Source organism: Microtus oregoni, unplaced genomic scaffold (assembly GCF_018167655.1).
Source record: "Microtus oregoni isolate MIOR12 unplaced genomic scaffold, Mior012 000006F_ref0000085, whole genome shotgun sequence".
Classification (NCBI taxonomy): domain Eukaryota; kingdom Metazoa; phylum Chordata; class Mammalia; order Rodentia; family Cricetidae; genus Microtus; species Microtus oregoni.
In genome coordinates, this window is record NW_024543065.1 from 8,828,270 (window position 1) to 8,852,209 (window position 23,940).

The window sequence follows — 23,940 nt, forward strand, 5'->3', positions numbered from 1 at the left end:
ATATCTTTAGAAGTGCCGCTAGCCAATTTTTGGCTTTTGTTGATGGGTGAGCTTTTTTTCTTATCTGACAGTAGAGGCCATCTAGATTATTAGAAGGGACCTGTAGGTTAGCTTATAGGAGCTGGAGAGAGGTGGTTGCTAAGGGGACAACTACAGAGGTAGTGGCCTCCACAAGGGTCTCCTCAGGGAATCTCCTGTGTTGACATCCACGGCGAGGACGTGGCCAGTATGTCCTTGAACTTCACAGAGTCCCCTTTGCACCTTTGCACAGTTGGTGGTAAATTACATCAAGTGGATGCCCTATTCCTGGTCTAAGTAAGTACATGGTTCATTTCTTCTCGCAGAGTTAATGAACGGCACATTTAAGTGGTTTAGTCTTGAGAAATAGAACATTTATTCCTCTTGAAACTAAGAACATGGAAAAGAAAACAGTGTTTAGTCTAAAATGGTTCTGTGCCTTTTATGGTTTACTTTCCTCCTCAAACGGAATTTCTTTTTCCCATAGATTCCAAAGTTTATTGTGAATCAAGTGAGGAAGCAAAATACTGAAAATCAGAAAAAGGAAAGGAGAGCCATGAAGAAATTGCTGAAGAAAATGGCTTATGACCGAGAAAAACATGAGAAGCAAGAGAAAGCTGCAAATGATGTAAGAAAATCTTGACGGCCTTTTGTTACTGTGACTGAAGTAATTTCACTGGATGGCTTTCTCCCATTTATGGGGCCTTGGTAATACTCATACGTGGAAGATACCAGCTCCTTATTTTCTAATAATCAATACTGAAAGTTGGTCAGGTGCTGGCACTCAGCATGTGGTTTAATAATGGTGAACAAAGAGAATACGTCAAGAGAAGACTGTTGCCTGCACACATGCACGCGCGCGCGCGCGCGCGCGCGCGCACACACACACACATGCGCACACACACATGCACACACACTCTCTCTCTTCACATAGTTTAGATGCCTCTGATTTTATGATGTATAGTGAGTGAAATTCCTCTGCACTCCACTAACCTGCTTCATCCATGAGAATTTACCCAGACTTGTCGGGGCTGGGGATATCTTGGTCTTAGACCCCTGTAAGTATTTAAGGTTTGTAATTTGGTAAGAGATGAAATTCTGTAGAGACAAAAAATAAGATTAAAAAACCCATCATTTTCCAACTGCGGTGAGACTACATGAAGAACCGTGTTTACAATAATGAAATATGCAAGAGAATATATTTACGAATTGAGTTGACAAAGCTCCGGTGGCAGCTCTCAGGCCGAGGAAAAGGCCTTCTATTGTTCTACTTACGGGAAAACACCCCTCACCCCAGCTGAAGATGCTCAGTTACATGCTGACATCTTGTGGAATACCATGAAAATGCAATGGCCAGCCTTTGTCCAATTTTTCTGTCTTGGCTTGCTTAGCCATGATTCCCAAATAATATTATTTTTTTTCTCTTAAACTTATCTGTAGCTCTCTTAAGAAATACTTTCTTAGAGATGTAGGAAATATTTTTAAAACCAATTTTAAGGATCTCCAAAAGACACACAGTATAAGAGAGGGAAATTATCAATGCTGTTTATTTTTTTTTTAGAGCTTATTTTTTGTCATAGGGCCAGAGAGGATTTGTGACATACCGGTTTTCTTTCACTTCAGAATGTTCTGTTAACTTCAAACACAGTTGTAAAGAGGGGACTGGGCTTGTAGTTCCGGTTGTTCAAATTAAGTGAACATCTATGTATTAACCTCTTCCTTTTCTGAAAACTCACATAGTTAGCAAAATGCTGCTGATCCAAGATACCAAACCTCAGTCCTCTGTTAGGTATTCAAAGAGGTCCAAAGCCGCTGTTGGCCTTCGCACCCCCATACAGAAGCAGGTAGCTCAGATTAATTTGGTTGTGTCTGATGGAAGCCTGCTCGAGGTATGGTAGACTAGGAAGCAGGAAGTTGACCTTAGAGAGACTTTAGTGGGGACTCCAACTTAGTTGTGAAAACCAGTCAATCTGCCAGAGGTTAGAAGTGCTGCCTGCAGAGGAAGGATCACCACCTCCCCTTGGTGCCCAGTTTAGCTTGTCCTTTGGGTTGACAATTTTTAACTTAATTCCAGAAGTTTATTTTGCAGATTGGTATCTTTTTCTTGGAATCATAGGCACAGGAAAAAGTTACAAAGATCAAACAAATGTAGAAAATGAAAGTGACTTGCATACACGTGCTTTCTTGCGAAAGCATCCATCCATTGCTAGAGTAGAAAGACTAAAAGATTGAAAACAAGTTTTGGACTAGATTTTGGGACAAATAGGCCATAGGGTCAGCCTGTCCCTTAAGCCATAGGGGTTGTTTTGCAAATGCCAGGCTCTGCAACTGAGGCAGTGTGGGCCGCCTCACCCCCACGTCTCTGTCTTTTGTCACTTTACTGGCTTGGGTTTTCTTCCAAACAATGTGAATGTGTAGCCCAGCACCTAAATGGTAAGGCTGGCCACTGCCTGAACTGTGCTCTTTGTTTAAGCGATTACTCACATTGCCGCTCACATTGTTCTTAGGTGTTTGGTATTTGAAAGACATTATTGGACAAAATAGGCTAACATCCCTACTCCACATGGAAGCTAACATTATTTAAGTAACATAAATAGATTACATAGCATTTTGCTATGTGGTATGAGCAAGGATTTAAATATCTGTGTCAGAGAGAAAGAGAGAGAGAGAGAGAGAGAGAGAGAGAGAGAGAGAGAGAAAATATGTGATCATCCAGGAGCCCAACTGTGGTCCAGGATGACTTGAAACTCACAACTAGAAGAAGATAACTTTGAGCTTCTGCTCAGCTGGGAGTTGGGGGTGGAGGTTGTTCATGTTAAACACACTCTACCAGCAGAGCTAGATCATCAGCACCCCCCTCTTTAGTGTTAGTATAAAATGTGAATATAGCAAACAAAAGGTTTCTCTCATTGAATTGACCATCTCACTGGCAGCAATTTTCCTGATGAATGCGTGTACCATAGTTTCTTCTCACCACTGAATTCTCTTCTATCCATGGTACCTAAGAACCGTTTAGACTAATTATCCTTTCGCAAAAATTAACTATTTTAGTTTGCTTCAGATGCAAAGTATCTGAAGGAATAGGGAACTAAGAACCGAGTCTCACCATGAGACCCCCACTGACCTGACCACTCCCTGTGCAAACCAGGTTGACTCGGAACACACAGACACCCACCTGCCTCTGCCTCCCTAGTGATGGCATTAAAGGCCTATGCTGTCATACCTAGCTTAAAATATCTTTAAAGAAATACGAATAGAAAAAGAATTTGGAGAGGATCCTCTTGCCACATTACTTTAGCTAGCTTGAGTGTTGAATAACAGTGTTGTAACAGGTATGGAAGGTCAAGTTGTGTGTCTGTCTCAGGAAGCCCATTCAGGGCAGAGGGCGTAGTCTACCAAGCCATAAGGCAAGGGCACTAGCCTGGTGTGGATGGGCTGGAGTAAAGCCAGCTTGCCAGCACGGTTGATAAGATAAGGTCAGAAGGGCACTGGGAAGAGATCACCTAAAGCCTTAGAATTTAAATTTAATCGAAGCAAAATGAGGTCATTTATGAAATCTGTAGGATGTTTTAGAATGAGTGGTAATTAAAAGTAGGAGAAAATCCTTATAACCAAGGTGAGAGACTCAGACCAAAGAATCTGTGGAGTAGTTGATATATTTTAAAGACATTTTAAATAACTTTTAAAAATGAAATTATATTTTTAAGTTAGAGTCATTTGGACTTCTTACTGGCAAATGATGTAAGTTATAAAAGAATGAAAAAAAAAAGTAAAAGAATGACTAACCCCAAATTTATGATATGAAAGATTGGAGTGATGGGAAAGATCATAATTTCAATTGGGACCTGTTTAGTATGGGATGCCTGGTAGTCATTTAAAGGTAAGGGCGGATGTTTAATGCACTTTGGAGGGCAAATCAGGACCTATTGATCAGCCGGAGAGGTACCCGGCATGCCAGGGTCAGTGGGAAAGCTCAAGGCAGATCCATGCTTCTGTTCTGTGTAGCAGTGGGAATTGGCACAGGCTGAGTCTCCAGGTTACGCGTTTGTATTTGCATTTTAGGACAGTCCTTGTGAGGGACACACCAAATACTACAGAGAGAGAAGGCTTGCTGCTGCAAGCCAGAGGTACCTCTAGAGCATTGTCAGTAACCTGATGATACACCCAGATAGCTGGGCCTTGGAGAAGGAAAGGCCAATTTTAAGATACTATGCATGCCCTTAAAGCTAAGTATGCAAAAGCAGGCATTCATGTTATTAACATATGCTTGACTAGATAAACGAGTACTTTGATCCAAGTTGTAAGATAGATATTCAATTTACCTAAAGACAAATGTTTTAATGAATCCAGCATATTAATTATTTGGTGTGAATGGGAAAGTGCTTAAATATTATTAAGTTTTGTCCATTAATGATAACAGGAGAAAATAATAGCAAGATTGTAGACCATTAAACATAGTCATTTTCTGATAGCATCTAACTTGTTGGGGTCCTGCTCTTTCCACGTACCCATTTTTCATAAATGCACACCTATGTATTCAGTTGTATTGTGAATTTTGTGAAGAGGGAAGTGAAGTTTCTATTTAGACAGTTGGTGTACCACTGCATTATACCCCAAAATATGTATCTTTTCCATTATTGAAAAAGTAGAAACAATAGCCTTTGAGCCCCAACATCAAATCTTTTTACTTTACTCTTCTTCCAACCTGTTCCACACACTTTATCTCCTTTTAGTCTCTTTATGCTAATCACAGACATCCCGTGATGTCACCCATAATTACCTCCGATGGCCTCTGTCTAATGAGGATGTAGGGGCAGCTTTGATGATCACTTAACTGACAAATTGCCGAAGCTTCTAGGCTTCGTTTCCAGAGTAGGCTTTGATTTACATGATCTTTCCTCTGCCTTCCCTGCTCACGTCCTAGAGGGAAGTTGGACTTCTATGAGCCTGTGTGGGCTGTGAGAGTCTGCGATCCCCAGTGCTACTACACTTCTGGTCCCATTGGCTTAGGAAACCAAAATTCTCATAGTGTCGTCAACTTAAATGTTCACTCTGGTTGACCTAGCTTCAGGCACTAAAGCGGGGCTTGGGTTTGGGGATGGTTATATGATTTTCCTAAAAGCCCTGCAATATCTTGTAAGGGTTTCAGGTTTAGAGAGTCAAGCTGGAGGATGCTGCAGTTAACTGAGTAGCATGAAGGCTCCGGTGGTTTGTGCGGACACGAGCCACAGCTTTTCTTGGCAAGTACTGGGATTTAATTCTGACACTTTTAGCCATAGCACCATTGCAAGTATTAGTTCTAGCACCTACTTTTTAGGGCAACAGGTCTGGCTTAACTTGGAGATGCATATGGAAAATGAAGTCAAATATCTTCTTTCATGGTATGACTCTCTCTGATTTTAAATAGAGCATAAAAGAAATGAAAGAAAAACGTTAGGACTTACTTCACTGTAAATTAAATGCTTATAAACTTCTGTAAAATATTAGGGTGATTTCTGAATTTATGAGTCAGATTAAAGTCTAAGGCATTGTGATAACAAAGACAACATTTGGAGTGCTGTTAAGACAGTAGAAGATCTTTTTATATGGCCACCTCCTGGTATTGGAAGTTCACACTAGGATGGTCAGCATGAATTTTAGTTGAGATTCTTGGCCAAAATGTCCTCATTTAGTTTTCTAAAATGTATAGTACATTGAGACGTCTTTTAAAGAAATCTTTATTTTTAATTTGCTCCTTTGAGAATAAAAAGGGTTTTCTGTAGCACTAACGACATTAGATTTCCATTCAAATGTGTCTTAATGGAAAAGAAAAACTGTCTTCCTGTGATCTTACATTAGATTTTTCGAGTACAAAACTATAAGGAAAGTTCTGTTTAACACCTGACAAAAAACCACCAGAACTACAATCAGATTTCTCTAAGAACACCTTAGTTCACTATATAACATGTGTGAGGATGATTTAAATCATCTTTCTGTTCCAGTAGCCTGGGTGTGCAAAGGAAATTAACATTCTTTACATCGTAAACTCATTGGGAACTGAACTTCAATGGCCCATTAGTCCTTCTCTACCTTCGACCTGCTGTACAACAGATGACTTCAATTCATAGGCGTACTGCCCTTCCCCCATGTTTTCATGGTTGTCAGCCAGTGTATTAGTCGGGGCTCTCTAGGGGAACAGAGCTTACAGAAGAAATACATAAAGGGAATTTATTAGCATGGTGTATAGACTGTGGCCCAGCTAATACAACGATGGCTGTCTATCAACAGGAAGCCCAAGAATCCAGTAGTTGCTCAGTCTACAGAGGTAGCTTTCTCAGCTGATATTCAGTGTATGCCAGAATACTGAAGAAGTATGCTGTAATTCCAGTGAAGGGATAGACTCGTTGGCAAGAGTTTGAAGAAGAGCAAGCAGGCAGAGAGAGGAGGTTTTCTGTTTCCATATCCTTTATATAGGCTGCCCGCAGAAGAGCTTCCCATCTCAAAAGATCTGTATTGAAAGTGGGTCTTCCCACTTTAAATGACTTAATTAAGAAAAAATCCTTCACATATATACCCAGCCATTTGGGTGTTGGTTAATCCCAGATGTAGTCAAGTTTACAACCAAGAATAGCTATCACAAGTTCACCCCTATCAACTTGACTCATAATCATCTCCTTTTGCCATGCCTAATTTCTAAATGAAAACAATAATTAGGTCATAATTATGTCCAACATGATATAGCTATCCTACACATAATCGTCAACACATAGATTTAACCAGGTCATAATTGCACCTAACATAATGTAGCTATCCCTTGTACAACTGTCAATGCATTGTAAATTTGGGATAGTTGGCAATGTCTCTTGAGGGACATTCCTTTAGGATCACAAACTTAAACATTACAACCACTGATGCTCTCTTAATTGGTGATGCACTATGTGATAAAGAAATTGAGAGAAGAAAACACAAATATCTATATAAACACATTCTTAACAAAATACAACAGAGACACTTACGCCAGTTATAATCCTCATTTCCACTACTGGTTCCATGGCCTTAGCTGGTATTTCTAACAGCCTTCCTCTACTACCCATTTTGTATTCTCTCCACCCTCAGCAAGCATCTCATCATGTCTTGGCCCTATTCCTGGAGGAGTGACTCATACTTTTATCTTGAAGGGACTGTACCCTTTGTCATATAGCTTGAATTTTAATTATGGGACATGGTAGCACCAAGAGATGTCCTAAAGAATCTCCTGTGCTCCAGATATAATCTTTCTTACTTCCACTGTAGAGAAGCAATCTAAGTTCCCCTCAGTAATTTGGTTCAACCAACCCTCTTAAAACTGTTGTTCTTTCTTAGATTGTTGACTTAAGGGTATCAGAAGTGCATAGTGCCCAGGGGGATGTCTGAGCTTCTAGTCCAATGATGTATTTTGTGTCTCCTGGCCGGAGTGCTCCCCTGACTAGAACCAAAACTGCTAGACCAGCAGAAATTAAGGTCATGGCAACGGGAAGCAAAACTTTTCCTAGTGGGTCACTAAGTGTGATAGTGAGTGGAACTATTCCTTTTGCACTCCTTGATTCCAGGACCCCTGGATTCTGACTATGGGAGAAACCATACAATGGCCTGGACACTGATTCAAAGCATATACTGCCTTCTGGAGTACCCTACCTCAGCCTTCCAGGCTGCTGTCCCCTAATTGCCACTATAACTGTATCTTCAAAATGCAATTCCGTCTTTCTTTTAGATCAGCTGCTTTAAGATGGCGGGAACATGGTAAAGCCAGTGGGTTCCCTGATTGATCACTGGCCCACTGTCGCACCTCTCTGGCCATGAAGTAAGTTGCATGGTCAGAAGCAGATATTGTGTAGAATACAGTGAGAGTGGATAAGGCACTCTATCATGCCATGGATGGTGGTTTTTGTAGAAGCATTAAATGCAGGAAAGGCAAATTTGTAACCGGAATAAGTTTTTACTCCAGAAAGGACAAAGTGTTATTCTTTTTAGGGAGAAAGTGGTCCTAGGTAGTCAACCTGCCACTAGGTCACTGACTGGTCACCCCAGGGAGTGGTGCCATATCTGGGTATCAGTGTTGATCTCTGCTGTTGGCAAATTTGGCACTCAGCAATAGCAGTACTCATGTCAGTCTTGATGATTGAAAGTCCAGGTTGTTCAGCTCATGCATAATCTCCATCTCTGCTTCCATGACCGTTTTGTTCATTGGCCTACTGAGTAATGGCAGGGATGGCTGGGGAAAGGCACTGACTATCCACAGAGCGAGCCATCTTATCTACTGAGGTATTGAACCCCTCCTCTGCTAAAGTCATGTTTACAAGGCTCTTCACATCCTTTACTTGTTTGGAGAAATCTACTTACATTCTTTTTCCCTAGTTGTCTTTTGCACAGATTTTCCAATCATGCTCCCAAGTTCCTGCTCATGCAGCCAGTTCATTAGCTACAGCCTATGAATCTGCGAAAAAAGTCACACATCTGGCCATTTCTCCTTCCAAGCTGTATGACCATGTGTACTGTCTGAAGTTCTACCCACTATGAAGATTTCCCCTTGCTGGAGTCTTTCAGGGTTGTCTCAGAAAGGGCTTGTAATGCTGCAGTTCTCCACTTTTGAGTGGTGCCTGTATAATGTGTAGAACTATCAGTAAAACAAGCCTTACTCTTTTCTTCCTCAGTCAACCAGTCATAGGATACATCCCCATGAAGGCTCTAGGTACATGCCTGTCCACAAACAGCATTGTAGTGGGAGTAGAAACCATAGGCATTTGGGCAGCTTCTCCATGTAACTTGCTTGTACCTTGAGGACCTGCCCAGCCTGATCTATCGCTCTCTCTCTCTCTCTCTCTCTGTCTCTCTCTCTCTCTGTCTCTCTCTCTCTCTCTCTCTCTCTCTCTCCCTTTCTCCCTCTCTCCCTTTCTTTCTCTCATACACACACACACACACACACACACACACACACACACACCTCACTTCCATTTGATAGTAGATTGTTGTTGTGTGTATCCTACTTTATGTCTTGGTGGATCAGATTAACACCCAGCTTTGATGGGTTGCATGGTAACCCATCTCAGGTTAAATAATAACTTGGTGGCCTATTGTCAAATGTTCAATTTCCACTAAAGGCTCAAGAGCAGGCTAAGAGTTGCCTTTCAAAGGGAGAACAGTTGTCTGCTAATGATGGTAGAGCATTGTTCCCTAATCCTAAAGGTCTCTTCTGTCATTCACCTATAGTGACAAAAGCTTCCAACAGATAGCTATCTGCCACTGACATCTCAGGTATCTTTGGTCCTGGTGGATCACATGATCCAAGTGGTACAGCAGCCTGGAACTGTTGTAGATCCTTCCCTGTTCTAGGACACACACAAAGCTAGAAGCTGTCCATGCCACTTGGTATCTGAGCTGGAGTTACACACTCAAGTGATGAATATACTGTCTCCAGAATCCATCCCACTGAGTCTTGTGTATCTTTCTTGGTGGTAGGAGGGGCCAGGTTCAATAATTTATTCTTCACATTAGAATGAATACCTCTGCCTAGTTCACACTACTGTACTTCTTTCACTGAGATAGATGGCCATTGAACTTAGGATGAATTTATTTCCCATCCTCTGCTGTCCATATATGTTACCAATAAATCCATAGTGGTTGGTATCTCCTACTCACTTGATTCCATTAGTGTAATATTGCACCAATGAGATATTTTGTGTAAGAGACAGATGATCAGCATCCCTTCCAACTAAGTTATGATACAGGGCTTGAAAGTTAATGTATCCTTGGAATAAAACTGTGAAGGTATACTGTTGGTCTTGCTTCTGGTGGTACTCATGGACAGGTACTGAGAAAAAGGCGTTTTTCTAGATGCTAGATCAATAGCTGCATATCATGTACCAGAAGATGTGTTTATCTGTTCAAGTAAGGACACCATATCTGGTATAGCAGCTGTAATTGGAGTCACTAACTCATTGATATTTTGATAGTCAATTGTCTTTCTTCATGACCCATCTGTCTTCTACAATGGCCAGATAGGAGAATTAAAGGGAGACATGGTGGGAACCACCAGCCTCTGCATCTTTAAAGTTTTGGTGATGGCATACATTTCTGCAATTTCTCCAGGGATGCGATGACTCACTATTTTTCCTCACAGAGGCAATTCTAAAGCCTTTCCAAACATAATAGCCCTCACTCCACAGGTCAGGGAACCAATGTGAGAATTCTGCCAACTTCTAGCCCAATTATAAATAGTGGAACTGGAGAAATAATCACAGGATTAGTTTGGGAACCCACTGAACCTACTGTTAGTTGGACTTCACCCAAATCTCCGTTAATCACTTGACCTCCATAAGCCCCTACTTTAGCTGGAGCGTTACAGTGTTTCTCAGGATCTCCTGGAGACAGCATCAATTCGGAACCAGTGTCCAATAGACACTTGAAAGTTTGAGTGTTTTTTATCCCTAGTGTACAATTAACCTTGAAAAAGACTATAGGTCCCTCTGGGGAAGGAATGGGGAAAGGCTAATAATAAAACTTTCTGGTATTTTATCAAGGTCTTCCTCAGAGGAAACGAGCCATCCCTTTATTCAAGGGGTTCTGGGTCTACAAACTGACTTGCCTTAAAATTGTTTCACAGTCAAGATTCCATTTTATCATGATCCAATGGTAACTTTCTTTGAGAATTTTTCTGCTTATATACATACCAAATAAAAGATGCAGTAAGTTTCCTATCTATGCCATGCCTGGAAACATCATAACTGATTAGCTAGTACCAAAGATCCATTATTAGTTCTGCCACCATAGAACTCCCTTTGTCTATGCTGACCATTATGAGTTAGGCCATTATGGATATTGCTTTGTCTATGCTGCCTACCTATTATGATCGCTTTGCTTTTGGTGATTCGGTGCTGCCACCTGACTCCTGCTTCCAGACCCAATTAAACCCATTGGATTTGGTTCATCCAGCTGAGCACCAGCATCCCCAGCCCTAACTTCTGGCACAAGGAAAAGGATGACACCTTTTACTTTTGGGACTTAAGTGACAGACATGTCTTCTGGGTCCTCGCATTGCGGAGGATTAGGTTTTGTACAGCATGTCCACTCTAGTATTGTAATTCTGTTGACCATTAAAATCCCTTCATCAATACTAAGCAAAGGAATATCAGGAGTCTCAGGCTCCTCTTTAGTAGACCATCTTTCATCAAATGCTTCAGATAACCATTCAAACTAACTTTGGACCCATTTTTTTAAAACCATGCAAGCATCTGTATTAAACCTAGAATCTCCATTCAGTGGGCCTATGTAAAAAAAAAAAAAAAAAAAAAACACCCCAGTCTCATCCAGTTTTATGTTCCTTCCACCATTATCCCACACCTTTAAACTCCATTCCCACACACACTTCACAGATTCTGCTCGAATGACTTAGCAAAGGCATTAAGCTCTTGAGTAGTGTATCACACCTCCTCATGGACTACATTTTCTCTCTCCCCTCTAAAATTAAGTCAGGTTATAGATCTAGAATGAACTACTGGTGGGCCCTGAAGGACATTGGTTTTGTCCCACCTGGCATCTCCTTCAAAGGAAGTCACTGCTGTTTTAGCAGACAACGAAGGATTTATTTACTCAGTCAGAGGTGGAAAAAGCACTGTAACAGGGGGTGGGAGTGTGAGTACATCTGCTGAGCATGGAGAGACTACTGCCTTTGACATTCAGCCCTTGAGAGTCTGAGGGTTCAAAGTTCTCAGCTTCAATAGCATCCTCCCCCACATCTCCATCCCAAGTTACAGGATCTCATTCTTTACCGAGTAATGCCCTTACTTTAACAGTTGACACCCTCTGAGGCTGGAACTTGAATTTTTGCTGTAGTTCAGCCAAGCTTATAATTAGGGCTTTGGTTTAATTTTCTGCAACTTGAGCTCTCTGGCTACTGGAGAGAAGATTCTCTTCCAGGGTACCCTCAGAAAACATTAGACTGTTTATGTGCATCTGGAGCTGGTCAGTTTTATCATGGAGTTTATATTTGTGCTTCCCCATATTCTGAGATGCTAGAAGTTGGTTAATTTTATCACAGAGCTAATTCTTTCCCTTTTTCAGTTTATCTAAAGATGCTAGGAGCAACCAAGCAGAATCTCCAGTCTCCTCATTTTCTCACAAACTGTCAAAAGTCTTATATGCAGAGTCAGCGAATCCATTGCCTCTCACGACTGGAGAATTCGAATAACCACATGCATTTGTCTCCTCAAGTTTGTAAAATAGTTCACCCCATGGGCTTTCTGCATTCTCCAAGCTTCTGGGAGAGACTTCAGTAACTGTAGGTGTTGGTAAATTGAAAAGTCTATCCCAGATACTTAAACAATTCCTCGTTGTACTTCTGGTGCTCTAGAACCATTTCTGGTATCAAAATCTGTGTTAGTCAGGGCTCTCTAGAGGAACAGAACTTATAGAATGAATCTATCTATGTATTTATCTGTCTGTGTGTACACACACACACACACACACACACACACACACACACACAAGGATTTATTTGAGTGGCTTTCAGGCTGTGGTCCAGTTAGTCCAACAATGGTTGTCTACTAACAGAAGGCCCATGTATCCAGTAGTTGTCCAGATCTCGAGGTTAGATTTCTCACTGTTCTTCAGTAGATGCCTGAATCCTAAAGATGTAGGTTCTGATGCCAATGAAGGAATGGGCTTGCCAGAAGCAGCAAGAGCAAGCAGGCAAAACAACAACAACAAAACAAACAACCAAACAAAAAACCAAGCAGCCTTCTTCCATATCATTTATGTAAGTTGCCAGCAGAAGGTATGGTCCAGATTAAAAATGGATCTTCTTGCCTCAAAATTTCTATATTAAAAGTGGGTCTTCGCACTTCAAATGATTTAATTAAGGGAAAAAATCCCTCACAGCTGTACTCAAGCCAGATGAGGTTTAGTTAGTTCCAGATGTAGGCAAGTTGTCAGCCAAGAATATTATCCATCACATGAAATGTGAAGGTCACAAAGATTGCTCTGTATATAGCTTCAGCTACTGTTATGGCATAAATAAGAACATATTGTTTGGCTTGCTGATCAGGCATGGTGTCTTTTCAAAGCTTGGCAGCTCAATGTAATTAGTATACTAATAGCATTCGTATTGGATACAGTGTGAGTTTGGAGCTTGATCGAAGCTGTCATACACCATTTAAATCAGCTCTTGGGTATCATTTATTGTTTATCATCTCTGTATAAATATCACTTGCCCTTCCTTGCTAATATACTCAGCAAAAACTTTTAAAAACATCTAATGAGATTTTTGTCTTTACCGTCTACTGGGTATACTTCTGCAATAGTGTAAATAGTTTAGCATCGTCATATTGAGTCACAATCTCAGTCTCTGTATTTTGGGGGCATTTGGATGGAATACATTAAATAAGCGGAGATTGCATCTGTCTTAGATATAAACAAGACTCACACCCTGTTTTATGGCAAGTTCTCCAGTTGTTAGGAATGTCCAAGAGTCAACCTGTGAAAGTGCCATGTGCTACCAGTGGCTGACTGAAAGCCTTTTAGGGACACTGATGTACCCATTTGCTGTTATGAGTCAGCTTGTATTGCAGAGCCTCGTCTGGGAAGAGTTAACAATAAACTCAAGTTGGCCTAACTTCAGCCCCTTTTGTGGAGGGCCAGAAATGTAGGGGATAGTTTTATCCACAAGGAGCCTGTGGTAGAATGCCCATGTGACTCCCCAATTTTGCAAAAGTCAATTCTGGTGCCATCTATGCATACATGACAGTTTCCTAACATTACATGTGTCCTTGAGAATTCCGAGATTCCTCAGAAACAAGTTCCTGAGACCATTCCTTCCAAAATCCTATGAGTGTGTGAGAGGCAGTGCTCTCTTGGAAGTTCTGCTACAATGCTTAAACTCAGTGGTGTGCTTTTTGAGAAATCCTGTTGCTCTCTCTGAAACCACACTCTGTGAATGCATTTAGGGGGTATAGGATATGGATCATGCTAGTACAGGTATTTAGCCCTTTTAGGAATGTCTTAGGAGAAGAGAGGGCTACTCTTGAAGCAAGCACATGCTGGAGCTCTTGGGCTTCTTGTTGTCTTCCTGCAGGAACCAACCTCTGAATTTAGCTTTGATAGCATTATTAAATTCCTTTTCTACAGTTCTGGCTTTGCAGAGTGTGGGGAGCAATACAAAGTGACAAAGGCAATTCAATGTATTAATCTTAGAAAAAGTGCAGAAGAATAATTTTTGTTTTTTGAGACAGGGTTTCTCCGTAGCTTTGGAGCCTGCCCTGGAGCTAGCTGTTAAAACTAGGCTGACCTCGAACTCACAGAGATCTGCTTGCCTCTGCCTCCTATATTTTTTTAACCAGGAAGAAAATACAAACAGGTGTATCTTGTTATGAATGTTATTGTCATTATTCCATTGTTTCTAATGAAAATATTGTTGAGTGATTGTATTTCTTTTGATTCTATTAGCCATAGGAGAGTAGGTTCCATGGAGTCTAAGGTGTTTGAAATAAGCCTCTATTATTGGTGCAGGATTGGTTGAAAGATATCCAGCAAAGATAAGGACCTGCCAGAGAGGATAGATTTTTTTTTCCAAATGGGAGAATAAACCACATGGAATATTGAAAGGAAACAGAAGTAGCTGCTGATGTTGCCATACTGTTGAGATCTCCACGATGAAATATTATTTTTCTGGTCCACTTTTTTTTGTAAAGTGTTCACTGTAAATCTTCTGAATACGCAATTTTATCTTATTCCCCTCAAGTGTTTGACTGTAGTTTATCCGAACACATACATATTTATTCCTTAGGACTGGATAAGAGGTGACTGTGAAAACAATTTTTATTGTTATTACCTTCATTAAGCAAATTTAAATATAGTTGGCCCTGTGATTTAACCAGGATTTCCTAACGTTTACATAGTCCTAAGTAAGTGGATATGCAAACCCTGGCCTTGCACTGAGGGCCTTGTACACGTTAGAGAGTGAGAATTGAGGATGTTAATCCACAGTGCCCTTGTTCACTGCTTTCACTGTGTGGACAAGGTAAATAGGGATAAGTACATACATCCTCGCTACTTCCAGTGCCACAGCTGCAATTTTCTCTCCAACGTTCAAGTGGTCAGTGGCCGCTTAATGTTTCCCCCTGCCCATGGAGGAAAGGGGTTGCTGAGACCAAGCCATCGGGTGGAATAGGCACTGTAGGGAATAAGCTGGGGAGCAGTCCCAAGGGAGAAGGCCCTGCCGTCTGAGTTGTGTTTTACCACAGACAGGAACACCACACACACACAATATCACACTCACAGAACACACACACAGTCACACAATAGCACATACATTCATACAGCCACACTCACAACACACACAGTCACACAATATCACATTTATACAGTCACACTCACAACACATATAGTCACACAATATCACACTCTCAACACACACACAGTCACACAATATGATGCACACACACAAGCACACCATCAGAAAATGCGCCATAGACTGTTTAAAGTAGCTCATTTCCAGCACGTCGCAGATGAAAGTAGTTTATCTCCTAGTTAAAAGAGAAAGGTAAATTGGGCTAGACGCATAGGGGGAAGGGTCACGTCAAGGTCAGAGCATACTGAGGTAGTCAGGCTGGATTACAAACCTCAGAAAGAGTGGAGATGACAGTCTGCCTCCGGCTTGGACCTGGCGGTTGGTGCCCATGTTTGTTGGGCACTCCTCAGCAGTGCTATTTCTCTTCTCTGTAACTACAATATGAAATTTGTCCTGTTACTGAGAACCAGTTTTAAACTGTTGGGAGGGGGCATCTGTTTTTTTTTTTGCCTGATTTTAGAAGAATAGTTTCATTTCCCAACAATATCAATGGCATCTGTAATATATTCATGTTTTATCATTCAAACCAAATGGAACTCAAAACCGAATCTATTTAATAGGAGTAATGGATGCTAAAGGATGAGGATCTTTTTAATCTGCTGGGTAAGCAGAACTAACATAGTACTCAGTAGACAGTAGATACTTACAAATTTTGGTCAAATTAAGTGGGGGTATTTGTAGTATTTAAGAACTTATATTTAAACATAATTTGAGCATGCTGTTCTAAAGTCTGTTTAAGACATATGGCTATAAATAATAAATTAGTATTTGTTTTAGCAAAAACCATTTAGGAATTAATTAAGACTATTATTTTGAATGCTGTAGCTAACGTTTAGATATTACAAACCTCAAAAATGTTTCACTGGTATCTCTAAATCTATCTAGTGTTCTGCAAATCCATGGGTGGGGGGCTTAGAATCAGTCCTTTGTAAGTGCAGTGTGTATAGTCAACAGAATAATAACCTCGTTAACCAAGTAGGCATCAAATATAGCACAAATACATTATTAAGAGTCCATTCTTTTTCACAGCCAGGGACATAAAAGATAGAGGACGTTTCGATACTGGGTGGGACAGTTTTGTGAAAGCACACATAGCCACAACGCCGAGTGACTTCTTTCTGTTTCAATTTCATAAATTGCTACATGAGGAAGCACTCTCTGGTAGATAACACTCAGAAATCAGCACTTAATATGGCAGTAATGGTTATTGCTGTCATTCTTTACATCTTTAAAAATAATTAAGCATTACTGCACAGGCATTATAAAGTTCCCCTATCACCATTAAGAGGATATTTGAGGTTTGATGTAATTTAGCAAATTACATTATACAGTAGTTAAGGTTTTATGCAGTGGAGTGAAATGGGCAGTAGTTAAGCACACTTCCCATACAATGCACTGTACGGAGTTCCATGTTCCAGCTGTTGTCAGCTTTGTTCCAGTGTCATTATTGCTTTGCAGGCTGACGTTCCTCAGGGAGTGATTCGAGTGCAAGCTCCCCATCTTTCAAAAGTTTCCATGGCAATACAGCTAACTGAAGAGCTAAAAGCCAGCGACGTGCTTGCCAGGTTTCTCAGCCAAGAAAGGTAAAGGCCTGTTTTAATTATTCTGCGGGGTACCTCACTTTTATATTTATACTGCCCTACCCCTTCGTGTGTGTGTGCGCGCGCGCGCGTGCGTGTGCGTGTGCACGCGCACGTGCGTCTTCCCATCAGAAGAACAAAGCAGGCTTGATAATTAGACCACTGGAGGGAATGGTGGGAACCGTCAGAGGTAGCTTGTGTTCAAGTTGAGCCCGTTTCAGGCAGCCTGGGTGAGCAGCCCTCCACCGTTCGCCTGCAATGAGCTTGGTGCATGAGACCACTCAACTGTCCTTCCAGAACATGTTGGTTGGAGGTTAATTACTGTTTGTAGGCTGCCACGAAGATTGCTAATTAAGATGCAGCAAGATTAAAAAGAAGAGGCAACTTTCTCTATGAAACTTAATAAGAAAGAGAATGTTTCAATTTAAAAACTGAAAGCTTGGATGCTTGAGAGAGGACACCCAGTCCCTGAGGTCTGAAGTCACAAGAGGAGAACAGGCTGTGCTCATCAGAGACAAGCATGTCCTTCGTTGTCCTGGGGCAGATGCTGCAGATGCTTAGGAAGCTCTGCTCTCCCTCACTGTACTCACTATAGGCCATGTAGCTTCCCGTTCATCCTGTCTCGAATTTGAGAGGTCCTGATAAGCTTTTGGGGATTTTAGCTTTTTCCATTTAAACATCTTATTTTTGTTTAAAATAGTTTTAATGACATCCTCCCTATTTATGCTATGAAACTAATTTTTTAAAAAATGTTATTAGTATGTGTGTATGTGTGTATGTTATGTGTGTGTATGTTGTGTGTGTCTGTGTGTGTATGTTATGTGTATGTGTGTGTATGTTGTGTGTGTGTCTGTGTGTGTACAAATTAATGGAGTCCATTCTCTTTCCATCTCTATATGAATTCTAAGCACTGAACCCATGTCCCCAGGCTTGCGCACCAAGCACCTTTACCCACTAAGTCACCTCCCCAGCCTCAATCTAAAATTCTTGAAAGAAATCCAGCATCTCAGTTTAAAGGATCCCATTTTGCACTTTTCCTGAGCTTCATCTCATTCTAACACGGGGCCCTTCAGTCAGATTGTCTGCTAATGCCTCTGCAGTGTCTGTACAGCACCTTATGCTAATGACTGTCTCTGATTAAGACTCTGAGCTAGGTGTTAGAGAACTAGAACCACATCTCCTAAGTTGCAAAAAAGGATGGATTGTCAGAGCTCCCAACATAAACTTCCTTGCTGTAGCTGTCTGCTGCAAATACAATCCTTCCTTCACTTTCACTGATAGGAGCACGATATTAGCCCCAGGTCAGACAGCTGGAAATATGAACCTGTGTTCATGTCCACAGAAGTAGCCCCTTATGTCCCCTCCATACCAGCTCTTGGAAGTCGTGCCTGGCATTAAGCCTTCCCAAGATGAGTCTCTCAGAATTGGGGGCCAGGACTATTAGGGATTTCTCAGATTGATCCTTCCTTCCTGGAGTGTCTCAGCTACAATGAAGTCAGCCCTCTCTCTTGCTCCTTCCCACCTGCAGCTGCCACCTTTGACACTTCTTCTCTCCAAGGGCATGTTCCTTTCCCTCCCAGAATGTGTCTGGGGGTCTGGATGGATCGAGTCGGGAGCATCCTGCAAGCTCCGAGAACTCAGTTGCTGCTCATCTTTTCTACTTAGATTTTCCAAGCGTAAATCCTCATGAAATGGTACAGTCTTGTCCAGCTGGGTCCTTAATATTTTGATGCACAGCATGAAATATTAGTCAGTGTATTCACCTACATGCTGTTCTGTCTTCCACTCAGGCTGCTGTTGGAAATGGTAACATTTTCCTTCTTTTGTGTACATTTACATGTGCACAGTGCACATACCACGGTACCTGAATCAGTTTCCTCCTTCCCCCGTATGGGTTCTGCGTCCTCAGGTTTGGCAAGTTCTGCTGAACATGTTCCATGTCCTGAGTTAAAGTCTCCATTCTCCTTTAGGAAGAGCAAGACAGAATAGGACCGCCTTACAGTCTTGTGAGTGTGGACTAGGAAAGTGATGTTTATCTGGGCCACAGAGTGAGTGACATACTCAACCAATGGTTGTACTATCGTTATTCTCTACCATGTACTTGTGTCTCCCCCATTTATATTCCGCCTGTTTGGGACCATTAGGGAGCTCCCTTTCCTTCATCATTCACTTTCCTGCTCTCTCTGTCAAAGCCAATGCACACACATAAGGGCAAAAAGTACAGCAAATTGGCCATTCATCGGTGTTTGCTGAAGTATTGATGCCTTTCCATCAATACTTATGAATTTGTTGACTTCATATGAAAGCTATTCTAGCTCAGAAAGTTTGTTCAGCTCCCTGTAAAAATGAAAGAACCATATAGACCCTTGAGAATCACGCTGAAAGCCATATTAAACTAGATTCTTAAAGTCAAGTCTTTTATGACATTCCCTGCTTGTTTTATAGTCACAGTAACTCTTGGTTGGAATAAGAGGATGACCGCTGGATGGTATACAAGGCCACACGGGGACCTGACGTGTGAGTGTGTACACACACAGTCCTGGGCAGACAGTGATGCCGTGGGCATAGCAGTGGGGAGAGAAGATCGGATAATCAGAGAACCAAGCAGAGATAGTCAGACTACTTGGCAAAGCTGCTGCTATGTCAGGAAATTCTCATAGCTGGAAGAGTCAGACTGCTTAATTTCCTTCCTGCTTCCGTGCGGCATCTCCCTTTGGCATGCTACATGTGTATCTGTATGCCATGTGTACAGTGTCTGTGGAGGTCTGAAGAGGGTATTTAATCCCCTGGAACTGGAGTTACAGCTGGTTGTGATCCACCTCGTGGGTGCTGGGGATTGAACCTTAGTCCTCTGGAAGAATAGCCACAACTGCTGAGCTATCAACCCAGTCCCTCTCCTCTGCACCCTTATCAACAGCCCACAACTTCTCTAACCCCCAAACCACACACTGCAGAGGATTTTAAAAGCAGATTCTTGAACTTCCTCCTAGAAATGTAAAGTTTGGCACTAAAGTTTTAGCAAGCTTTTGTAGTAATTTTTTTTGTTGTTGTTGTTTTTGAGACAAGGTTTCTCTGTAGCTTTGGTGCCTGTCCTGGAACTAGCTCTTGTAGACCAGGCTAGACTCGAACTCACAGAATACCTGCCTCTGCTTCCTGAGTGCTGGGATTAAAGGCATGAGCCACCACCGCCTGGCTAAGTAATTCGTTTACAGAAAATTTTGACCAAAAATCACTGAATTATAATGTGTGTATGTGTGTGTGTGTGTGTGTGTGTGTGTGTGTGTATGCACACACATGTGATTTTAGAAAAGTTCACTTTTTTTTGAGACAGGGTGTCTCTGTGGATCTCTGGCTCTCCTGGAACTCACTCTGTAAACCAGGCTGGCCTTGAACTCAAAGAGATACACCTGCCTCTGCCTCACTAAGTGCCGGGATAAAAGCGTGAGCCACCACTGGCCAGCTAAAGTTCACTTTTGTAACCAACATGTAAAAACCTAAAACTATAAAAAGTTATGAAGTATTGAGAGGCTCCCATTCATGGATATACTACATAATGTCAAAATGTGGCTAATTGTTTCTGTGGGCTTAATGCTCAGCACCACTTTATGGTAGGTGGAAAATGCTAGTCTTTGAAGAATGTAAGTGTATAAAGGTAACATACTGTGTGAACAAATAAATACTAAGTGTAATGGAGAAACCGAGTCAGTACCTTGGCCCTATGAAGAATAGATCATCATATCAATATTAACTTGATTCTTTTAGTGTTTACAAATTTAGAGACTGATTTATTCTTTTGCCGTCACATATCTGATTCTATTTATTTTGTTTCCAAGTGTGACATTTTGATTACCTGTAGGGTACGTTTAACAGATGGGGAAAATGCAAAGTGTATAACTGCAGTTTGTCCAAGTTATGAATTTTCCATTTTTAGCTAGAATTTCCCAGTCTGCTAAACTGATTTTCCTTGCAAACTGTTTGATGACACAAGTAATCGGTTTGTTTTTCTCCCCGGTAGTGGGGTTGCCCAGACACTCAAGAAGGGTGAAATTTTTCTGTATGAAATTGGAGGAAATATTGGTAAGCATGTTTTCATCCTATATGTTGATTTGATGTTGCTAATGTTTATATTTGTATCTTTGGAACAAAAATATTTCTGTATTTGAAAGCAAACATACCATGCCTTTGACAGTTGTTATATAGTTTGGGTTTGTGCAGCGGTCTGACCTTTCTTCCTGGGGCCTGTTTTTTTAAGCTCCTTCCTTTCAAATAATCAATCACATTCAGCCTTGCACATTCGACTTTTTTTTTAATTAATTTATTTATTAAAGATTTCTGCCTCCTCCCCGCCACGGCCTCCCATTTCCCTCCCCCCCTCCCCCAATCAAGTCCCCCTCCCTCATCAGCCCAAAGAGCATTCAGGGTTTCCTGCCCTGTGGGAAGTCCAAGGACCTCCCACCTCCTTCCAGGTCTAGTAAGGTGAGCATCCAAACTGCCTAGGCTCCCACAAAGCCAGTACGTGCAGTAGGATCAAAACCTAGTGCCATTGTTCTTGACTTCTCAGCAGTCCTCATTGTCCGCTATGTTCAGTGAGTCCGGTTTTATCCCATGCTTATTCAGACCCAGTCCAACCTGGCCTTGGTGAGTTCCCGATAGATGATCCCCATTGTCTCAGTATGCACATTCGACTTTTCATTTCACAAATAGATCTTGGAAATTAGTGTGATTCCTTAGCTGAATCCCAAACTACTGTTAATGTTTAATACAGGTGAGGATTATTTTTAAAGTCCATCCCACAAAGTATTTTCACTTCTTAACATAATTCGATACCAGCACTAGGGAATGACTACCCAATTGACATTTTTAATACCTTGGCCAATTCTTTGAATGTTGTCATGAGACCCAGGGAAGGAGGACACAGATTTTGAAATCTAAGATTTGTAACCATTTGGGATTAATTGGTACTCCCCCACTGTGTTAACTGATACCACATCTCCTTCACAGGGGAACGCTGCCTGGATGACGATACATACATGAAGGACTTGTACCAACTGAACCCGAATGCTGAGTGGGTCATCAAATCCAAGCGACGGTAGAAGACTGGCCAGAGGACTAACATCATCATTCTTGCTGGGTCAAGAGTGTTAATAAAAGTAGCAAGATTCTTAATTATTCGGCTGTACCCAATTATATTACAAAGTGACATCCCCAGGTTTTAAAATTACAGATTTTTGTGACTTCCACAATTGTTAATTATTATTATTATTAAGAAAACAAATATTTTTGGAGTAAGAGAAAAGCAGCTTAATTAGCTTGTGAGCTGTTGATACATACCTTAAAATATGTTCAAATGGGAAAGCTGTTTGGTTTTTTTTTGTTTTGTTTTATATGAAGTAAATTCTCTACCCCCCCCCCACACACACACCTTTTGGTACTGGGGATTGATCTATAACTTTGCTTATGACATCTAGTGATATCCCCAGCAGATTAAATAATCTTTACTAATAGATTTATCAATGACGTTTTGGTTTATTTACATTTTAAGAATGCTGTCTCCCCTTTCTTCCCTCTTTCTATCTACCTTCCCTCAATAAAACTTGCTTCTTAAACCGGAAAGAGACAGTCCACAGCAGGTATGGAGAGCAATGAAGGCAAGCCTAACTCCACAGAATCCTCTTTACCACAGTGTTAGTACTCATGGCTTTGAGTCCTCTGTCTGAACTGTCCTTCCTGCAGCATCCCAGGCAGTGGTCTTTTCAGCTTATCTGATGTATGTGCATAAATCTGTATCCATCATCAACACCAAAGATGTCAGGAATGTCCAATCATTACCAAGGCGTGAAATGCTTAAATACTCAGGAGGAATAATATGGATCCACACAAATGCCTGAACCACTTCTGACTGCAATGTGGAAAGCCAGGCCATTTTTTTTTTTTACGAACCAAACTCTTCCAGATGGAATCTGAAGGGTAGCATATACAGTTACCTGGTGGCATTATCAACATTATCATAGTACTATCTGGGACAACTGGAGAATACAGTGTGAAATGTTACTTTCTGCCCTTTCCCCTCCCCCCAGAATGAGTCTTCTGTGTGTGATGATCATTGCTGTGAACCATTTTTTTTCTGTTTTCATATTTTACCTAATCTGAGTCCATTTGTGAAGATGTCATGGAAAGTGTTATTCCCAGGGCTTTTTGTGCACAGACCATACTGTGCCAAAGCATGGATCTCTGCTGTGAATAAGAGAAATGAAATAAGAGCAAAGTTCGCCGTTTTTTAATGGAGTGTTATCGAGAAAAGGTGGCACGCATAGACGTGGCACCCATGTGTTGATGGCACTGTTCATAGCTCTTCATGGGATGCTGCACATTCTTAGACACTCTTGATGTCACTCTAATGAGGAAGGAGAGTGCCGTTAATGAGAACAACGAAATGTTCAGTGTGTAATTACCAGAGCAGCCTGTGGATGGACGCTTCCGTAATGCCATGGTGGTTCGTGCCATTGCTTTTTTATTTAAAGAAATTTTATAATTAAATGCCTTTTTCTAAATGATTTTCTCTTGGAATTATTACTTTTATTCCAGTGTGTTTATGGGTCTCCTTTTGTCTTTCTAAATTATTTTAATTAACAGTCTGTTTTCATGGTAATTAAGTCTCCTCAACTCTTTTACTGGTTGTTTTATTTTTAAACTCAAAAGACATATGAGACAAGCTTATTTTCTTCATTAGTTTTCTTTTTTTTCTTTACATAAATGTCTATTCTTTGGGGCTTTCAAAACACATTTTGTGATGTTTCTTATTATAAAAGTATATCCATTTCTTGGGTAACAAAATTTATTGATGTTTTGGTGCAAACAATGAACAATTCTAAAGAAAAATTATGTGTTTAAAACATTTAGGGATCCATAACAATGGAAGGACAGGAGTTATGATAGCGGTTTACAGAAATATTTCTAGAACACGCGTCCCACTGATCCTTACCA

General features: G+C 41.1%; 1 protein-coding gene across 4 annotated transcripts in view; it reads left to right on the top strand.

The window, feature by feature from the left end:
* Arhgap18 (Rho GTPase activating protein 18) overlaps nt 1–23,510 on the top strand; it is a 221,717-nt gene extending 198,207 nt beyond the window's left edge. For all 4 annotated transcript variants that reach the window (XM_041654683.1, XM_041654684.1, XM_041654682.1 and 1 more), the window contains 4 exons: nt 506–646; nt 16,835–16,959; nt 20,972–21,033; nt 21,958–23,510. In XM_041654683.1, coding sequence (XP_041510617.1) covers nt 506–646; nt 16,835–16,959; nt 20,972–21,033; nt 21,958–22,049 — 420 coding nt within the window. In that variant the 3' untranslated portion in view covers nt 22,050–23,510. The remainder of the gene's footprint in view (nt 1–505; nt 647–16,834; nt 16,960–20,971; nt 21,034–21,957) is intronic.
* Nucleotides 23,511–23,940: the final 430 nt, after the last annotated feature.